The 19884-nt window shown below is 44.3% G+C and overlaps 1 protein-coding gene across 2 annotated transcripts in view; it reads left to right on the top strand.

Annotated features, from left to right (window-relative positions):
* Positions 1-17825, top strand: part of LOC139055858 (CUE domain-containing protein 1) — a 187423-nt gene extending 169598 nt beyond the window's left edge. For both annotated transcript variants that reach the window (XM_070533423.1, XM_070533422.1), the window contains one exon: positions 1983-17825. In XM_070533423.1, coding sequence (XP_070389524.1) covers positions 1983-2024 — 42 coding nt within the window. In that variant the 3' untranslated portion in view covers positions 2025-17825. The remainder of the gene's footprint in view (positions 1-1982) is intronic.
* Positions 17826-19884: the final 2059 nt, after the last annotated feature.

Genomic DNA, 19884 nt, shown 5'->3' with positions numbered 1-19884 from the left:
ATACTTTCAAGGCCGGCAGGCACAACAGAAAGGAGTGGTAGAGTACATTATTTGCAGAACGAGAGAAAAAATAAAAAAATAAATAACGAACTATAAGGCACTTTGAACAGCAAGCTTGAAATTGGTGCTGTCACAAATGGTGACTAAGGAGGCGGGAAGGCGGTTCCATGCAGTGGCGGTTCTTGGTAAGAATGAAGAATGGTATAAATTAGTGCGGCAAGTGTGCACTTCAACTTTGTGTTGATTGAAGATCAACACAAAGTTGTGTTGATACATTGAAGATGCAGCAAAAAATGTGCTGAAACATACTTTGATTCCCTATAAGAATGCAAGGATTTTAAGAATTTTGCTGAAAACCTTCTCTCATAAACAAATTTTTACCAACATCTTTCACGCCTTAGAAGATCTCATAATGCAGGGCTTTGTAAATGTTTATTGAATTATGTGTACTTAAAGCTTACCATTGTTTGCATGTTGCATGTGTATAATCTGGCATAAGTTTATGATTTTCTAAATGTGCATATTACTCTCAAAAGGAGCAGCAAATAAAATTTGTTTTTCATAATCGCAAGAGAGATAGAAAAGAAGCATATCAAAAAGTGATGCGCAAGCACATACAGCAATCCCTGCACATTCAAAGGTGGTCTCACGGTCTACTCGTCCGACAAAAACACAGTGGATGCTAGCTCTCTATAATGAAGATGCTCGAAACAAGAGGTTCATTATCCTAGATTATTTCATATCCAAAGCTATCTTGACAAGGGATGTCATATTGTGGCCTGTGGATAAGCTTTGACCATCTACGTTCATTAACATGCATCTAAATCAAAGCACACAAGCCAATGCAGACAATCTGGAGTGACTGAGAGGATAGGATAGGAATAAACTTTATTTGTCCAACGGTTGTTGATGTTGGTGCCCGGGGCTAGGCTGCCAGGGGTCCATCGCCCGAGGAAAATCTTTCGAGATCCTCGGCAACGGCCCTGGCCCGCTGGACGGCCCACTCCTGGTCTTAGGGTGCCTCGCTGAGGAGGGCGGCTTGCCATCTCTCAGCGAGGCGCCCCGCTTCAGAGGGTTCTGCTGTTGTATTCCTCCTTCCTCTTTGTCCTTGTTCCACGTGGCGTCGGCATTCCCAAAGCACATAGGCCATATCGGCCCGTTCATGCTCGCACCACGGGCAGCCGGGTGACTGAGATTACTTGTACAAGTCCGTATGTGAGCAATCCAGGAGTTGAATGTTTTCACACTGTCCACCTGACGTTGCATTCTGGTGCTGAACACAAGGTCGTGGGTTGAATTCCTTGTCGCATTCCAATTAAGTTGAATACAAAAAAGAAAAAAAAGGAATGCTTGTGTACTGCACTTTGTATGCATATGTTAAAGATACCAGGTGGTCAAAATTAATCGGAAGTTCCCCACTACTGCACGTCTCGCAATCCCTACTTTTCATTTATTTATTTATTTATTTATTTATTTATTTAGAAAACTGCATATGCCCGAAGGACAGTATTGTAGTGGGGGTACATTTCACACAGTACAAGTACGCTGTCCAAAGAAGTGGGGAAAGCATAAAACCAAAACCAAAATGAGATAAATTAGAACTGCATAAAGGTACACCAGACAGATGTGTCATATGTGAGTAAAGAAAAAATTGGAAGTACAAGGCGTGTTGCTGCTGATAATACTTCCCGTGCTGTGAATATGAATCATGAATAGTTAATGCAGCATTTAAGTAGTGTGGGGAAAAACGTATTCATTGTGGTTACCACGATGTCAGGCATGTTGTTCCACTGAGTTACTGTGTGAAGGAAGTGCTTGTCAATGGAAATGCTTGTTGTTGTGCACAGGAAATGCTTGAAAAATTAGGCCCCATTGATCAGTGTTTGTTCAATGTCACCCCATTTCATTACAGTTCTTCAATGTTTGCAGGCCTTTGCTTTGTGTGCATTTGTGATTCCTACTGACCTCTGTCGTTGTTGCAGCCAACCAAGGGCTGTCCTCCACTGGCAGGTGACAGCCGGTGATTGCCACTGCCCTACGAAAGTTCAGCTGTGATTCCCCTCCCCCCCTCCAGGAGAGTGGCTGTAACCCTGCTCCGCATCTCCTTCAGCATCGCTTGCACCAGCATCTCCCGCCTGCTGCAGCAGCTCTGCGCATTCCACTACACAAGTTGATGCCACGAGAGGACGTGACATTGGGCTCGCATTTGTAACAAGGTTAACATTAGGGCGAGCCAGTTAAGTTAACCCTTTTCGTGCCACAGACGAACCGGGCTAGTCCAAGCATTTCTGGTAAAAATGGCGAAGGACGAGCTCGGCTTATTAAGGGTACTTTTCATTTTTTACCAATGCCACAAACTTTTGTCTCGGCGTTTTGTCGCGCTTCTGGCCGATGGCACCACGCAATTCATGGGGCAGCTCATGCAAGAGCAAAGTCATTCTGGCGGAGTGAGTAAAACAAGTTGTTAACTGGGGTCGTCAAAAACTTATTTGGCCATTTTTGGTCCATATTTCGGATAATATTTGTATTTTTTGTATTGTATGTTTCTTGCCCTCCCTGCAATAATCCCTTCTTGGGATTGGCAGTATGTTCAAAATGAATAAATTAAATAAATATCATGGCACGGAAGGCTTTAGGGGTAAACAGACGGATGAAGAAAATGCACTTCTGGTGTCCCCTTTGTCCATTCTCATCCATTGTGCTACCCTTAACTTACAGTAGCATTTGTATGCTGTGCAAAGACGGAACAACATTGTGCTGCAAAATTTAGCCAGCACAGTTCAGGGCATGATGCAAGTGCAGAGCACAGGGTCGAAGTGTGGTAAGAAAATTGATTTGTATTTATTTACAGGATACTTCCGGCCTTAGTCTTATGCCTTGGGCAGGAGTGGACAGTGCAATATACAGATGAACAAAAAAAATGAACAGCAAAAATCATTACAAGAATTCAATACATTGCAATAGACATATTCCCTGATGCGCACGAGCCGTACAGAGAATTCAAACGAAAAAGCTTTACAAAATTTCAATATATTTTAGAATACGGATATTCACTGAACAGCACGAGCTGTACAGGGCATATTGATAACGATGCGATATTGATAACAAGGAGTCCATCCATACTGGTATACTAAAAATTATTGCGCATGCTCAGTTGGTTGAGCAGCAAAAATCTACAAATAATAATGACAAGCAAGCGAAAAAAGCTCTTCGGTATAACGTAAATCAAAAAGAAAAAAAAGAACGCATAAATTTATACATAAATATACATATGCATACACATAACATCACGTCTAAATGCTATTCAGCATGTTGCATAATGACTGGATGGTCGGGCATTCCCCTGTACTGGTGGAAAGTGCGTTCCACTCACCTATCGTCTGAGGAAAAAACATGTTAAATACGTTCGTTCTGGAAGCAAATTCCTTTATTGTTTTCAGATGATTAGCTCGTGTTGCACGCCTGGTAACTAAAATAATATACATACCCTTATCTATCCCCAGCATATTGTACAACTGTCTGCCTCGCCGACGCCAACACCAAGTACACCTTCCATTGTCTTTTCATGACAAAACTGGTGGAGGAGTGGGGTATGGTTCATCTGATGCCACAAACCCCTCCTGGTAGCACGAGTACCAGTCCTCTACTAGTGAACATGCCTGTTCACCAGGCAAGCAGGAGAATCCGAGGATTGCCTCCGGAGCTTGATCATCTCTCCGCAACAACATCGATGCCCCCACAGACCGGTATGAAAGGAACGTCGACTTCCCTACCGACCATTAGGTAAGGTACGGCCACAACAGCAACTCAGTATCTGCTGCAGAATCTCTGAGTGCCGAAAGTGTTCCACGGGGATATCTTCAAGGATGTAGAAGACTGGTTAGTCCAGTTTGAGTGCGTTGCTGAGATAAACGAATGGAGCGACACGGCGAAGTTGAGGAACGTCTACTTCAGCTTGGAGGACGGTGCCCGCACTTGGTACGAGAACCAAGAAGGGCTCATGAAATTGTGGCTCGAGTTCCGTCGTGCCTTCCTGGAGACCTACACCAAAGCTGATTGCCGCGAACGAGCCGAACGAGCGCTCCAATCCCGCATTCATCTGCCGAACAAGAGCGTGACATTGTACGTCGAGGATATAACGCGCCTCTTCCATCGGGTGGACCCAACCGTGTCCCAGGAGAAGAAGCTGCGCCATCTAAGGCGGCGAGTTAAGGAACAGCTACTTGCAGGCCTTGTTCGAAGCCCGCCGAAGACCGTGGCTGAATTCTTAACCGAAGCCACCACGGTATAAAAGATGTTACATCAGCGCTCAGCTCTCTATGAAAGGCAATTGAATGCAACTTCACCTTCGAACCAGCGCTCAGCTCCGTATGACAGGCACGCAAACGCTGCTTCACCGACGGACGTGGTTGGTTTTGGAAACATGTACGTTCTCCGAGATCTTATCCGCTCTGTGGTGCGTGATGAGCTTCAACGGCTCACCTGCCCGCCTCAACCTACGCTAGCTTCCATTTCTGCCCTTGTGAGGAATGAAGTGCAGCTAGCGATCCAAGGTCCCGTTCCAAGCAGCAATGCGCCGCCTGTGACAGCACAGTTGCAGCGGCTGTCGTATGCAGAAGTTTTGGGGCGAGTCCCTGTCCGCGCTCCGACCCATTTCGTCCCCGCCGTGTCATATCTCCCGCCGCTCCCATCAGTGCAGTCGATCCAACATATGGAGGATCGACGCCCGCTCGAAAGGAAATCTGACGTCTGGCGTACCCCGGGCTGAAGGCCTCTGTGGATAAGCTGGTCACATATACCACGAGTGCCCATACCGCCGCCTCGGACTGCAAGGTTTTGCCGTGGATTGACCAAGGCCCAGATATGGCGAAAGGCCTAAGGTGATTGAAGCATACCTGAACCAGCAGAGTGCGCCACTGTTCCCGCTGTGGCAGTCGCGCTCGCCGTCCCCCAGGCGATCTTCCCCAGCTCCTAGAAGCCCTCCAATGGCAGCACAGGGATGATTGCCAAGCCTTCACCGGGAAAACTAAGAACAGCGACGAGCAATAAAAACAACGCTAAACGACAGGATGAGGGAAGGGACACAGACTGTATTGTCTGTGTCGCTTCATTCGTCCTGTCATTTAGCGCTGTTTTTATTGCTCGTAATCATGAACCAACCAGCCCAAATGCGTACTCTTCTGAAGAACAGTGACCTTTGGGGGCGAGGCCGCTGATAATCACCTTTCTGAAGACCTCCCATTGACACGAGCACGGTCTATTCAGCACATACCTGTTGTGCTCGACGGTCACCACGTTAGTGCTTTTTGGACATGGGTGCCGACTACTCAATCTTGTGCGGAAAACTAGCGAAAAGTTATCACGCCTTGGTCCGGAACACAAATTTGTATTGCTGGCAGGCATATAGTAACACCATTGAGCATGTGCGCAGTCAGAGTACAAATTCGTGGGTCCACGTTTCCAGCCAGCTGCCTTATCTTGGGTCCTCATCTTTCTGCGAGAGTATGGTGCCATATCATGATAAAGTAAATACATGTACTTCAGTCAGTCTCTATATCACCTTAATTTTAATGTTTCCAGGTTGGTTTTGTAAATAAGAACAGTCGGAGATACGTGCCAGCTATAACAGTTAAATATGAATCAAACAGATTTTTTTTTGAATTTTTTCCAATTCTGTAATGTTCTCTAGCGTGTACGGGTCCCATACTACCGAGGCATACTCAAGAATCGGTCTAATATACGTTTTGTACACTAAAGGACGAATTTCTTGTGTGGACTGTCGTAGCGACCTTCTCAAGTAACCAAGTTGACGCGTTGCCTTTTTTTGTAATATGACATATGTGTCCGTTCCATCTGACGTCGGATGAAATTACGAGGCCTAAGTATTTGTAGCTACTAACCCTATACAGATTATTACCACTGAAACTGTAAGCAAATTTTAAGAGGTGGCGTTTTCGTGTTACTGACATAGCAACCGTTTTCTTTGCATTAATGTTCATTTGCCATGTGGCACACCACGCTTCTACCTTTGCTAGTGAAGTATTCAAATGGACCTGATCATTTATGCTATTAACTTCTTGATATAGTATACAGTCATCTGCAAATAACTGTATTGTCAGGTTTACTTCTTTTATTAAATAATTGACAAAGATTAGAAAGAAAAGAGGCCTAGGGACAGACCCCTGTGGAATGCCTGATTGAACGGGTCCTAATCCAGAATGTGCGCGCCTTAACGACAGATATGCAGAAATCCATGAAATCAAAGAATCATTTTTAAGTATTCTTTGTAGTTTGTTTTAACAGCAATTTAGTCTGAGACACACAGTCGAATGCTTTTCGAAATCTATGAATATTATATCAGTTTGGCCCTGTCTGTCTAGAACTGCTGCGAGTTCGTGGATAGTTTCGAGTAGCTGAGTTGTTGTAGACAGTTGCTTCTGAAACCCATGCTGCCTGGAATCAGTTATATTGTTGTCATTCAGGAAGACCGAAATATGCTTAAATATAATATGCTCAATAGTTTTTGCACATGTGAGTAACAATGAAATCGGTCTGTGCGAAGTCATAAGCGACCTGTTTTCCGATTTGGGTATTGGGGTAACCTTTGCGGACTTCCAGTCATCCAGAACTTCTGCACACGATAAAGACTTGCTATATAGGATGCTCAGATATTTCGAGCACCACTCGGCATATCTCACGAGAAAAGCAGTAGGTATGCGGTCCATTCCAGGCGATTTCTTTGTATTCAAATTTAACAAGAGAGATAAAATGCCTTCTTCGGTCACTGAGATATTTGGAATTTGCGGGCAATCAACTGGAAGGTAATAGCTTGGTTTGCGACCATCATCATCCGTAAATACTGAACAGAAGAATTGATTGAAAGATTTTGCTACCAAACTTTTATCAGTTACGGTTTCCTCGTCGATGCAGAAACTGAACAAGGGCAGCTTTTTCAAAGAAAAATGACGCCAGGACTTTGCCGGGGAAGACATCAGAAAATTTTTCAAAGACACACTTTGATAGTATTCCTTCGCTTTTCTAATGCTTTCCTTTAGTTGCAGACATATGTTGGAAAGTTTACTGGCATTGCTCTCTGTGGTATACTGACGGTGCTGTTTTCTTATTCGTTTAGCCTTTTGTTCCAGCCACACTATTTCCTTTGTAATCCATGGGCATGTGCACTGTTGAATGCTTAGTCTCATTGGAACAAAGTCCCTGATGCATTTTGAGACTAGGTTCCTAAAGAAGCACCACAGCTTGTTCATACAGCACATGCCTGATTCAGAAAGAAGTATGAGATCAGCCAGCGACCTATCCATGGCGTCCAATATGTCAACGTCCTTAGTGCGACAAAAGTTTGGAACAAGGCATCTTTTTTGCTTGATTTCAGTGGGACGGCCAAGTTGAACTGTTAAAGATATCATTTTGTGATCAGATATTCCGTCAAAAATATGCACTTCGGGATCACAACTGAGCACTGCACTGCTTACAAGGAATAGATCTAAAATTAAGGCTGTATCATTCTGACTGCGCATGGATTCCTTTACTAACTGAGCTAAATCATGGAATACTACGAGGTCAACAAAAGGTTCAGCAGCGCTAAAAAGGGGCTCAGGAAAATCGGCACTCCAGTCGATTGAAGGCATATTGAAGTCGCCACCCAAGAGGACAAGAATAGCTTTGCTAGAACAAAGGAATTCGTTAAGCTCGAGAAAAAAGTTATCTTGAGTAGAAAAAAAGTTACCTTGGATGGTAGAAGCTTCCTATAATTACAGTGTGCCCATCCAAATATACTTTAACGAGGACGCACTCAATTGCAGCTGTATCAGGTAACCTAGACACCAGTAGTGACTGATGATAAATGATTGCAACACCACCGCCGCGCAAACTTCTATCTTTTCGATGAATTCTGTAACCTGGTGGTGTTACTTCCTCGTCAGAGATATCGAGGCGAAGCCAAGTTTCCGTGTTTATAAGAATATGTGGCTTGTGTGTTAAAATGATACTTTCAATATCATCAGATTTATTAACGACGCTACGTGCATTAAGGTTGATGAAACGGAGGGGCTTTTGGGCATTGGTTTGTATTCGTTGTGACTGCTGCCTTTCTTCAGTTTGTCTGCCTGTGGGAATTCTTCTGTCACTTGCGCCATCCCATCAGAACAGCTCGCCATTAATCCTAATTTTGTCGTACACTAGTAGGACTTTCCCCCCAGGAACTCTAATTTCGGAGACGCTATCCTGGAGTTTCTTTCTTTTAACTCTTGTGAGTGCTGAGAAGTCTTCCGAGACTGAAATATCTTTATTTTTCAGTTTGAAACAATTGTGTAGTACGGCCATTTTTCGTGGTGGTCGAAAAGCTTGATTATGGCTGGGCATGGTCTAGTACTGTGTCTGCGCCCAATCCTGTGAAGTCGTTCGGCCGAGGAAACTTGCACACTGAGAACGCTCTTAAACACTCCCTCTAACACAGCTTGCTTCAGATCATCATGAGTTTCGGCAGCTGTTTCTTTGACCCCAAAAACCAGAAGGATGTTCCTCCTGGAACGATCTTCAAGATCAACAAATTTGTCCTGCAACCTCTGCACACTTTTCTCGAGGCCAGAGAATTTTTTGCTGACTTCTTTAATAGCCAATGCCGACTTCTCAACCACCTTTAGCTTCATTTAAATTTCATTTCACCGTTTTTATATTTTCTTCTGACCATTAGGTAGTTCTATTAACAGTTCATCAGTCATAGGCCCAGGTCAAGGATTAGGCTCTACGTCCCCAGAAAGCATTAGAAAAGAGAGGACAAAATCCTTAACAACCAAAGAGAGCGTATAAAAGCTGCATGGGCACGTTAGCTGGATGAAACATCTATTGCTGGATTTAACAGTAGAAGCTTTGTTACTGACCTGCATGTAAAAAAGCAACGGGTTGGTCATGTTGACTGGCGGCCAGCCGACGAGCCCACTGGAAGGTGCTGGTGGCGGCTGGCTTCTTATATGTGCTCTTGATGATGTCGATAGGCCGGACGGATTGACGACCAGCGATCGTCATGGTCTGGCGGTGCGTGCGGCCGTGGTGATGACCAAGGACGCTGAATCTTGCAATGCGCTGACCGTTGTCATGCCGAACAGGAAAAACTGCATGCAAAAATGCAATGGATTGATCATGTTGACTGGCGGCCAGCCGACGAGCCCACTGGAAGGTGCTGGTGGCGGCTAGATTCTTATATGTGCTCTTGATGATGTCGATAGGCCGGACGGATTGATGACCAGCGATCGTCATGGTCTGGCGGTGCGTGCTGCCGTGGTGATGACCAAGGACGCTGAATCTTGCAATGCGCTGACCGTTGTCATGCCGAACAGGAAAAACTGCATGCAAAAATGCAATGGATTGATCATGTTGACTGGCGGCCAGCCGACGAGCCCACTGGAAGGTGCTGGTGGCGGCTAGATTCTTATATGTGCTCTTGATGATGTCGATAGGCCGGACGGATTGATGACCAGCGATCGTCATGGTCTGGCGGTGCGTGCTGCCGTGGTGATGACCAAGGACGCTGAATCTTGCAATGCGCTGACCGTTGTCATGCCGAACAGGAAAAACTGCATGCAAAAATGCAATGGATTGATCATGTTGACTGGCGGCCAGCCGACGAGCCCACTGGAAGGTGCTGGTGGCGGCTAGATTCTTATATGTGCTCTTGATGATGTCGATAGGCCGGACGGATTGATGACCAGCGATCGTCATGGTCTGGCGGTGTGTGCTGCCGTGGTGATGACCAAGGACGCTGAATCTTGCAATGCGCTGATCGTTGTCATGCCGAACAGGAAAAACTGCATGCAAAAATGCAATGGATTGATCATGTTGACTGGCGGCCAGCCGACGAGCCCACTGGAAGGTGCTGGTGGCGGCTAGATTCTTATATGTGCTCTTCATGATGTCGATAGGCCGGACGGATTGATGACCAGCGATCGTCATGGTCTGGCGGTGCGTGCTGCCGTGGTGATGACCAAGGACGCTGAATCTTGCAATGCGCTGACCGTTGTCATGCCGAACAGGAAAAACTGCATGCAAAAATGCAATGGATTGATCATGTTGACTGGCGGCCAGCCGACGAGCCCACTGGAAGGTGCTGGTGGCGGCTAGCTTCTTATATGCGCTCTTGATGATGTCGATAGACCTGAACGCGTTGACGACCAGCGATCATCATGGTCTGGCGGTGCGTATGCTCAGTCTCCGTAGGAAGCTGCCGTGGTGATGACCAAGGGTGCTGAATCTTGCAATGCGCTGACCGTTGTTGTGCCGAACAAGCCCACTGATGTGTGGTTAGCAGGGAAAAGTACAAACAGGTACTCACTACCAGCACCTGTGTTTGTGCTTTTTTCCACCGATTCACCTATGTTCTTAACATGCTTCGATGCTTTGCATTGCACTTGCGTCATAAACTTCGGCCAACTCACCAAGATTGCTGTCCTGATACATTTAGGGCAAGGAGCTGCCCTTGATTGAGGGTACTTGTGGCACTCTCAGCACAGAATAGGCAAGGGCAGAGGAACAGCACTGACGACATGCACAATGCATGTCTCCATCCCTGCCTGTGTTTGTAGGAGTCACAGAATTTTATAAAATGCCACCTGGAGGGAAATTATTGAATGCCAGAGTGTGGAAGATACACCTTGTCTTGAATGCAGCTTGGGCTCTAACATGGTCACGGCTTCACAAACACAGTTAACACACAGTTAACACACGGCTTCACAAACACAGCATAATGAGCCTTGGTACTCGCTTAATGCATCTTCCATTTGAGCTTGCTCACTTAAAATATAGCAAGCAATCAAAAAAGAATGAAATGTACAAGTGAAACCACTGAACAGGGAGCATGGGCCTTCATGTCATTTCTCCGAATTTCATCATCATCATCATCATCAGCCTGTTTTATGTCTACTAGCAGGACAAAGGCCTCTCCCTGCGATCTCCAATTACCCCTGTCCTGCGCCGACTGATTCCAACTTGCACCCTCAAATTTCCTAATTTCATCGCTCCACCTAGTCTATTGTCATCCTCGATTACGTTTTCCTTCTCTTGGTACCCATTCTGTAACCCTAATGGTCCAACGGTTATCTAACCGGTGCATTACATTACCTGCCCAGCTCCATTTTTTCCTCTTGATGTCAATTAGAATATTGTCTATACCCGTTTGCTCTCTGATCCAAACCGCTCTCTTCCTGTCTCTTAACGTTATGCCTAGCAGTCTTCGTTCCATCGCTCTTTGCGCAATCCTTAACTTGTTCTCAAGCTTCTTCGTCAGTCTCCAAGTTTCTGTCCCATATGTCAGCACTGGTAAAATGCACTGATTGTGCACCTTCCTTTTCAATGATAATGGTAAGCTTCCAGTCAGGAGCTGGCAATTTCTGCCATATGCAATCCAACCCATCGTTATTCTTCTGTGAATTTTCTTATCATGATCAGGGTTTCCTGTGATTAATTTACCTGGTACTCCTTCACAGACTCTAGAGGCCAACTGGTGATCCTGAACTCTTGTTCCTTTGCCTGGCTATTTATCATTAGCTTTGTCTTCTGCATATTAATTTTCAACCCCACTCTTACACTCTCTCTGTTAAGGTCCTCAATCATTTGTTGTAACTCGTCTGCATTGTTGCTGAATAGAACAATGTCATCGGTGAACCAAAGGTTGCTGAGATATTCGCCGTCTATCTTTCCTCCTAAGCCTTCTCCGAATCTAGTGACTATTTATACTTGGTAGTACTGTTTATGTTTCGGATTAATGTATGCACTAGTGTGAACACTTATGTTTTAAATGGCGTTATACTACATAACAGGTGGTGTTCAAAACATGGTGCCTGTCATTTGTTTATGGTGCCTACAGTACACAACAGCTTGGCTTCCGAGATTAGTTTCTGTTAGTCTGAGTGTGCTGTCACTGATGGGTGCAATACGGACCCTATCTATTACGCAGAGAAAACACCACCTTGCAAGTCGTTTTCACAGAGACTAATCTGACTGACTGAGCACTGATATCAGCGTGTTTTGTCTTTCCAAGAAAGATGCAAATCCAAAGCCCCTACTTCCTGTCACTCTCATGAACATGACAACACCACAGCAGCACTTTTCCCTCTAGGTAAAATTGTAAGAAACTTCGTAATACAAGTACTGGGTGCTGATGGCTGAGATGGTAGTTCAAGTGTTTTTGCGAAGCATGAAAGAACAAGGCAGGAAGGACTGGTCAGCCCTTGTTCTGTTGTTCGATTCCAAGGGTAGCAGACCAAATAATGTGGCACAAGCGCCCTTCCCAAACAAGGCAGAGAGCTATGTGTGCTCACCAGAGTTGCCATCTTAGTGGATTTTGCTGCTAGATCTAGTGGATTTTGCTGCAAACAGCAGTTATAAACTAAGGAAATGGCATCAGTTGTGTTTGAATTTGTTGGTGGATTTATTAATTTGTGACACCTTGGCTTAAATGTGCTGCGCACAATTGATCCGGCTAAAGCAGACTCGGCTCATGCAGGGTGCCTTTGTGCATACAAATAAGAGCGCCAGGTATATGTGACTTTTGCAATTAAACTGTTGGCTCAGACATGCTCAAGTTTTTCACGGGCATGGCATTTCAGCATGCATGCAGCTTTTAATGTATCAAGTTTGAATGAAAAGAGGAGTACTGAGGGGCCCAATTTTTTTTAGTAATGCCCATATGAAGCCAAGGAAAGCATAGGGGAAATTATTTGTTGTTTTGATTGGAGTGTCGAAATGATAAGCTAAAGAGAAATGAAAGCATATGAAAAAACAACTTGCAACCACTAGGAGCCGAACCCACACCTTCCGCATTACGCGTGCATTGCTCAACCAATTGAGCTGTGGCAGGGGCTGTACCCACATATACATTCTTGTACTTAATTATGTCTGCAAGATGTAATCCTGGGAACATTAGCCAGCTCTACTCATCGCCATTGCAGTTGATGTGCCACACCCTTTTCACTGATGGCGTCATATCTTGTCTGTGTGCATTACTTGCATGTTTCATCAGAATAGATGTGAAGTATGTGTTGTCTGTGGCGATGCCTTCCTTTATTGACTTAAGCTAACTTAGAACAAATGGAGGCAACCAAGGTAAAAGCTGCTCTGATGCAGTTTGATGGGTCCTTGGCCCCTGCTACAAAGACCAGCACAGTGTAATGTGTACAACAAGCATTGGTTATCTGATAAAAGTTGCAGATAGAGTTGTTAATGTAAGCGGAGCCAGCGAAAACAAGTCGCTCTTGCAGGAACAGAGCTGCAATGTGATTTCTCACTATAATAGCACACACCATGTTTCACCTTTTTGTTGTGATAGATGGCATGACTGTTTCATTGCAGCAAAATCAAGTTTTGTGCTTTCTTTGTTTCTCTGGCGTACCAACAATTGTGCATCATCATCATCATCGGCCTGTTTTATGTCCACTGCAGGACAAAGGCCTCTCCCTGCGATCTCCAATTACCCCTGTCCTTCGCCAACCGATTCCTACTAGCGCCCGCAAATTTCCTAATATCATCTCTCCACCTACTCTTCTGCCATCCTCGACTGCATTTCCCTTCTCTTGGTATCCATTCTGTAACCCTAACAGTCCAACCGTTATCTAACTGGCACATTACATGACCTGCCTAGCTCCATTTTTTTCTCTTGATGTCAATTAGAATATCATCTATATGCGTTTTTCTCTGATCCAAACCGCTCTCTTCCTGTCTCTTAACGTTATGCCTAGCAATCTTCGTTCCATCGCTCTTTGCGTGGTCCTTAACTTGTTCTCAAGCTTCTTTGTCAGTCTCCGCATATTTCTAGTTTATTCTAGACAAAACAGGCAAATACTAGACACAAGTGAGATATTAAATTGCATGCACCTTGAAATTTGGTTTTTGACTTTGAAGTAGTGTTACGCATATTTCTTTCTTTATTTATTTATTTGTTTCCATTGCTAAATACAATGACGGGGGCTAAGATAAAAGCTGCAATGAGGCAGCTTGAGGTGCCCTTGGCCCCCGTGTTACATGGTGGCAGTGAGTAGCGCAATCAGCCGTACACAAAGAACAATGCATATAAATAATAATTACAATCATCAATCAATTCAAGAGAATTTTCTATAACGGAACAAACAAGAAAGGAACAATGAAATGGGATAAGGACAGATAAAAGTAATTCAGATATTACGCACCACAACATTACATACACTTGGCAATACGTAAGTAAAAGTGAATATCGCGTACACTTGACGATGCATAATTAAATGTGAAAAGATACGATGGTCGATTAATATTGGAATAATTAGGAGAAAGAAAAGGACGAGCAAAAATTATCTCATTACAAACATTTAGCAAGACACATGTGAATACAGGTGAAAAAGAAATTACGCTTGATTCATAATTTAGGAGAAGGTTCTAATAAGTAGCGACAGTTCTGACCGTGTTATGTTAGTGATGTCAATGCCAGCGTCATGTAATGTATTAAGCAGTCTGGGTAATTTATTTTTGGTCATTTGCAAACCAGTTTCTAGTTTATTCTAGACAAAATAGGCAAATACTACACACAAGTAAGATATTAAACTGCATGCACCTTGAAATGTCAGCTCTGTGGTGAATCCATGGGTCCGCCGGCTACTGCATTGTCTTTGAAGGCAAAAGACACAAATTTAATGAACCGGCATGCCACCGCTGCAATTGGAGACCCCAAATAAATGCTCGCTACCTAGCGGCCGTGTCAAGAAATATCCCATCCAGGTTCAGGTTTGAAGCGAAAGAGGGTGTCCTATCATGGCTTGCACTGAATGCCTCGTAGCTCTGAAGTCATCGCTATGCTGCCGCACACAAGCCCGAAAATGAAAAAATATGGATGTCAAGAGACAGCAATGTACGATTTCATCATTTCCAGAAAGAAGTAGACGACACATGTGGGAGAGCAACTTGGATAAGAAACTTCTGCTTTGGGAAAAGGTAACTGATACTATACCGGTTTGTTCAAAACACTTCACCCAGGCCGACTTCTTTATTCCCGGCGAGTATATCATTACTGTCTTTTTGTGTATGTTACATATATTGCTGGAGTTTCTAATCACGAAGTATACTTTCTTCATGCAGGTGCTTTGATAAATTATATTGATGTATGCTTAAGCCACATTCGGTTTTTGTTCGGTTTTCTGCCCCAGCAATAGTGTTACTAATGCTTTAAGCAGCGGGAGTATTCTCATTAATGTACTTTTGTCTGCAAGCACAGTAGCAGGAATGATAACTGCCTTGGAAGGTCCAAAGTTGATCATGACAAATGTTGTGTCACGGAGCGAGATATGCTTTTCATGGCATGCTTTGACTTGGCGATATGAGAATATGTTGTTTTCTCATTCAACGTGGTGAGTTCTCAGTTTATTTGCCCTCAAGAAATTTAGAAGCAACTCGTTCCAGCTTTAGAGCGAGCGTTCGACCTGCGCACATCGCTGCTAATTTGCTTTCCGACACGGTGCACGCAGCTATATTCCATTACAACTGGTTTAATGCATTTCCAAGCCGTGCATTTAAACTAATACAACTCGGCCTGATTGGTTGTTATCCACTTTTCATGTTTCACTGGGTTTGAGAATTTTTACGGGAGCTGGTGTCTGCTGTGTTCCCAAGCCCGGGCTGTACCTCGAGCACTGCATATTGCAAGCACAAACAAGCGCCAGTCACCGGATGCAGACAACCTTATCGCACGTGTCAGCTAACTATAGAAAGAAGGTGCACCCTGACTCACAAACGGAACTCTCATTTGTTTTTATACCAAGACCCACTGACCAGGTAACTTTGCAGTTTCTATCATTTTGTCTGTGCATAATATCCATATATAGCTTAAAAAAGCACTATAGAAGTTACTCCCTATATATTGAGATGCTGCAACACGAGTCGCAGTGTGGAGTTGCTTATGAAGGTAGAAAACAGTCAAGTACCATACCTCTAGCAGTGGAGCAGCGCCACAAGCAAGTGCTTGCACCTTTCAGAGGCCCACTATGCACAGATATTTGCCTTTTTTTAATCTCCGACTCGCTTGAAAGAGTCTTCATCTTTAAAAAATCTGATGTGGCTTGCTGGGCAGGCCACACCCAGTTGGGTGTTTGCACACCCAGCGCAACTATTCCTGCAATTTCATTGCTCAAATCCTTGAGACAGATCAAAATAAGGTGATCAGCGCCAAGGACCCTTTTGGCATCCACGAAACACCTCGATTCAACGCCACAAAAGAGAAACTTAATCACAGCATCAAGCAAAAAAGCCACCGTGAACCTGGATGTCGTAGCCATCTTTGTTTATTTGTTACACAGTGTGGCCAGATCAAGTAACGCAGTGTGAGAAAGGAGTTCCAAGGAGCTCAATGCAAAATTGGAAGGTTAATTAACCATTGGTTTAGCCAGAAGGGTAGGTTATACCTAGCACTCTTATTTGCACAACATTGAGTACAAAGGCCTGTGCCGAGTATGCTTTACAGAAATACGCTGTGTTCAAGTCTGGGCTTCATGTGCAGTCAAGTGAGCTCAACATCTGCAAGGGTGCCTCACTGTCAAGCTTCAAGGCCAGTTCCTTTCAAATCTAAATGGCTTGCGTTATCTCTGTGTTCACGGCAGTCAGCAGCCAAATTGAAGTGCTGACATCTGATTTGGACAGCACTACTTGGATGATGAAGAGAAGCCAAACCTAACAGATCAAAAAGTATTATCAACTTCTCTGCACAGATTTCGTGGCCGATTGGCCAACTGTTCACATCAGCTTTTTAGGCATTCGTGTATATATATATATATATGTATGTATATATGTATATATATATGCAGTGGGCAAAACAATCTTCGTTTGTAAAGTGTTGGACTGCTGATGGGCCATAGGCGGTGCTTAAATTTCACAGAGCTTTTCTTATTGTCATCGCTAGCCTTAAAAGAAAGAAAATGTGTGGAACTGCAGCCAAAACTGCTTGTCAGCTTCTTTTAAAGTTTTGTGCAGAAGTGAACTGCTGCAAGCGTGTCTATTATGCAGTCGTCGCTTATTCACATGCTTTACGATGATTTTGCATCAGCTACTGTAGGCAGGGCTGAAAACAACAAACATCACTCATGCAGAACAGCAAAGCTGAGGTCTAAGTTATAGTCAAGTGGATACAGCTTGTGGCCGTATGCTTCTCAGTGCATAACTTTACTTTTTTATGGGCTAGTGTACTGCAGAAAAGCTATGCCTTCTGGTCATGGCATTTCTCACGTGTTTTTATACGCGTTTGCTTCAGTTTTCCGTTTGACACATGTCACGCTCTTGCAACCAGTGTGTACGTAGGGCAGACTGCGAGATGCATTAAGACGAGGTTAAGGGAGCACTTGTCTAGTCTGAAAGGTCACCCTAGTACGCATTTGGCAATGCATTGCCAAGAACATGATTGCTCACCTTGTCTTTGTAGCACAGACATTTTGTATAGGCATAGGAATCGAACCGCTAGGGAAATTGTGGAAGCACACTGGATTGAAAAACAAAAAGAAAAATGTGTCAGCCATCCTTCTGTTTCATTGTTAGATAAAGAAAATTCACTTCTATCATCACATCTTTAACGCATTTGATTGTAAGTGGTTGTTTTATGCACCTTGCTGTTTTTAGGTTGACCAGGTGGCTTTTGTCCGCGTCTTTTTTTAAGTGTTATATGTACTATTGACGTGCTCTCTTGACTTGATCGCGCAAATCAGCGGGTATCATATGCGCTATAGGCGTGCTCTGTTGACTAGATCGCGCAGATCTGTGGGTATTTAAGCAGGTAGTTCTTCAAAAATAAAACCAGTTGTTAGAAAGTGCTCGTCCTTGTGTTGCCCCTATTCTTCGTCCCTGTTTGTTTGGCACAAAAAGTTTTAAGATGAACAGTGTAGTTTGTAATGTTTCATACTCACATGTTCCCATGGGTGGGCAGCGCAACCCGGACGAAGGATGAGAGGAAGTACACAACACAAGCATGTACTTCCTCTTGTCCTTCGTCCGGGTTGCGCTGCCCACCCATAGGAACATGTTCAATCACCAACTCGCCCAGCTTGCCGTCTTAATTCATACTCACATTTAGTGACATTATTATTTACTCTTAATATTCTGTGGTACATTAGTCAACATCCTCTTAAAGGAGTAGTGACACAAAATGTGTTGGCCGTATTCACTTTTCGTAAAACTGATATCTGTTCAGTTTTTCACAAGCAAAATCTATAAAGTTTCCTACAAAGATTGCTACAAGAAAATCTGCTACTAATGTCTACAGAAGGTCCAAGCATGGCAGTTCAGCCATGCTTGCAATGCTGTGCTTGGAATTACGGGTAGTGTAAGGATTTGACTAAACTTAATCCTTTTTGCTTTAAATAACCATGTGACTTTGTAGATGGGTCATTTTTTTAAATATTACATTATGAATGTAACAATTTGCACCTGTTATGTGTGCAGAGGCTTTTGGTCTTCATGCTCTTGGAAAAATATTGCTTTAAGATTTAAGAAAATAAGGCGTAATAAGTAATGTGACAAGAATGCGTCAAGCCACAAGCTGAAAGATCACGACAAATTCATATGTATTACTACCTGTCATTGCCATGATTTTGAGTAATCTGAGCACAGGAGTTCTATCTAAGTAGAACACTCTGTGGTGTAGTCTATTTATCTCTATTTCTAGTCTGTGGTGTAGTCCGGGGGTCTCTACATTAGGAAAACATGCCCATCTGTGGTTTGTGCTACCACTTGATCGCAAGCTGTGACCATCATGATGTTGGTTCAACCCACAAAGCCATGCTAGAATTCGTGCACTTTATGAACTGGTTATATTAAAGATCATACTTTCTTCTTGCGCTATGTCTTTCTTGTGTGTGAGCAGCAGCGATTTTCATGTGTCCACTTTTCGTTGTTGTTTCTTGGTGTTTGTTTTCTTTCTTTTTCACTTATATTTAAACCTGCTCCTTACCTTATATATCCAGCATAACCTCGTTCATGCGTTTTGGAAAAAACGGCGAGAAAAAAGTACTTACCGGGAAAACGTACGATCCGAAGTAACTGAAAAATCCGACAGACTCAACTCTTGTTGACATCTCCGTAATGCGAAACGTAGCGCGGACCGTTACGGCACGAGACGCCAACGCGCGTCGAGCTGGTGGTGCGCCGGCGGCGCGAGACGCATTTTGTTGTTTTCCTATTGCGTGGTGTTTCAAAACGGTGGCCGGAATGGTGGGCGACGCCGGATGCGGCCGAAGCGAAATGTGATGCCCACATCGCGCCGCCTGAGAACGGCTACGTGTTTGGATTATCGCGCCTAGCTTGCAGTACGGTGGCTCTGGCTACGCACCACGCGCTGTAAAACAGCTCGGCGAAGATCGCAGTAGGTTTGGTGGCGATGAATGTGGCGTGCGAGGTTTGCTGGCGCCGAAACGAGAAACTGAGTGCGCACCGGCGTTTTCACGTGCGACGGGCGGGCGAGTACTGCGGTGAAGCTGCCGCGGCGGGCAGCCGTGTACAGTTCTCGGTCGCGCGCGCCTCGCGCATGTTCTTTACGTGGGGTCTAGCGACCGGAATACGTATCGTGCGATCGCAGTTTGGCGACGTACTGAACGCCGGTGCCGGAAAAGCGTGTTTTCCAGGAACGTATGACCTGGTAGAAAAATGAGCGTAATTATGTTGGGTCATTTTAACGTATCAATGAGATCCTACTGTGTGTGCGCGTGCGTGTGTGTGCGCGCGTGCGTGCGTGCGTGTGTGGCAGTTCTGCACTATCAGAACTGCCATTTTCTTGTATACCCTGATGAAGATTGGTCCATCAGTCGAAACTGTTGAAATTAAATACTTGTTCTGTTGACCTTGTATCATCGCTCAAGTTCTCTTTTAGAGAGAGAA

Source organism: Dermacentor albipictus, chromosome 2 (assembly GCF_038994185.2).
Source record: "Dermacentor albipictus isolate Rhodes 1998 colony chromosome 2, USDA_Dalb.pri_finalv2, whole genome shotgun sequence".
Taxonomy (NCBI): Eukaryota; Metazoa; Arthropoda; class Arachnida; order Ixodida; family Ixodidae; genus Dermacentor; species Dermacentor albipictus.
This window is presented reverse-complemented; position numbering and strand designations above follow the sequence as displayed.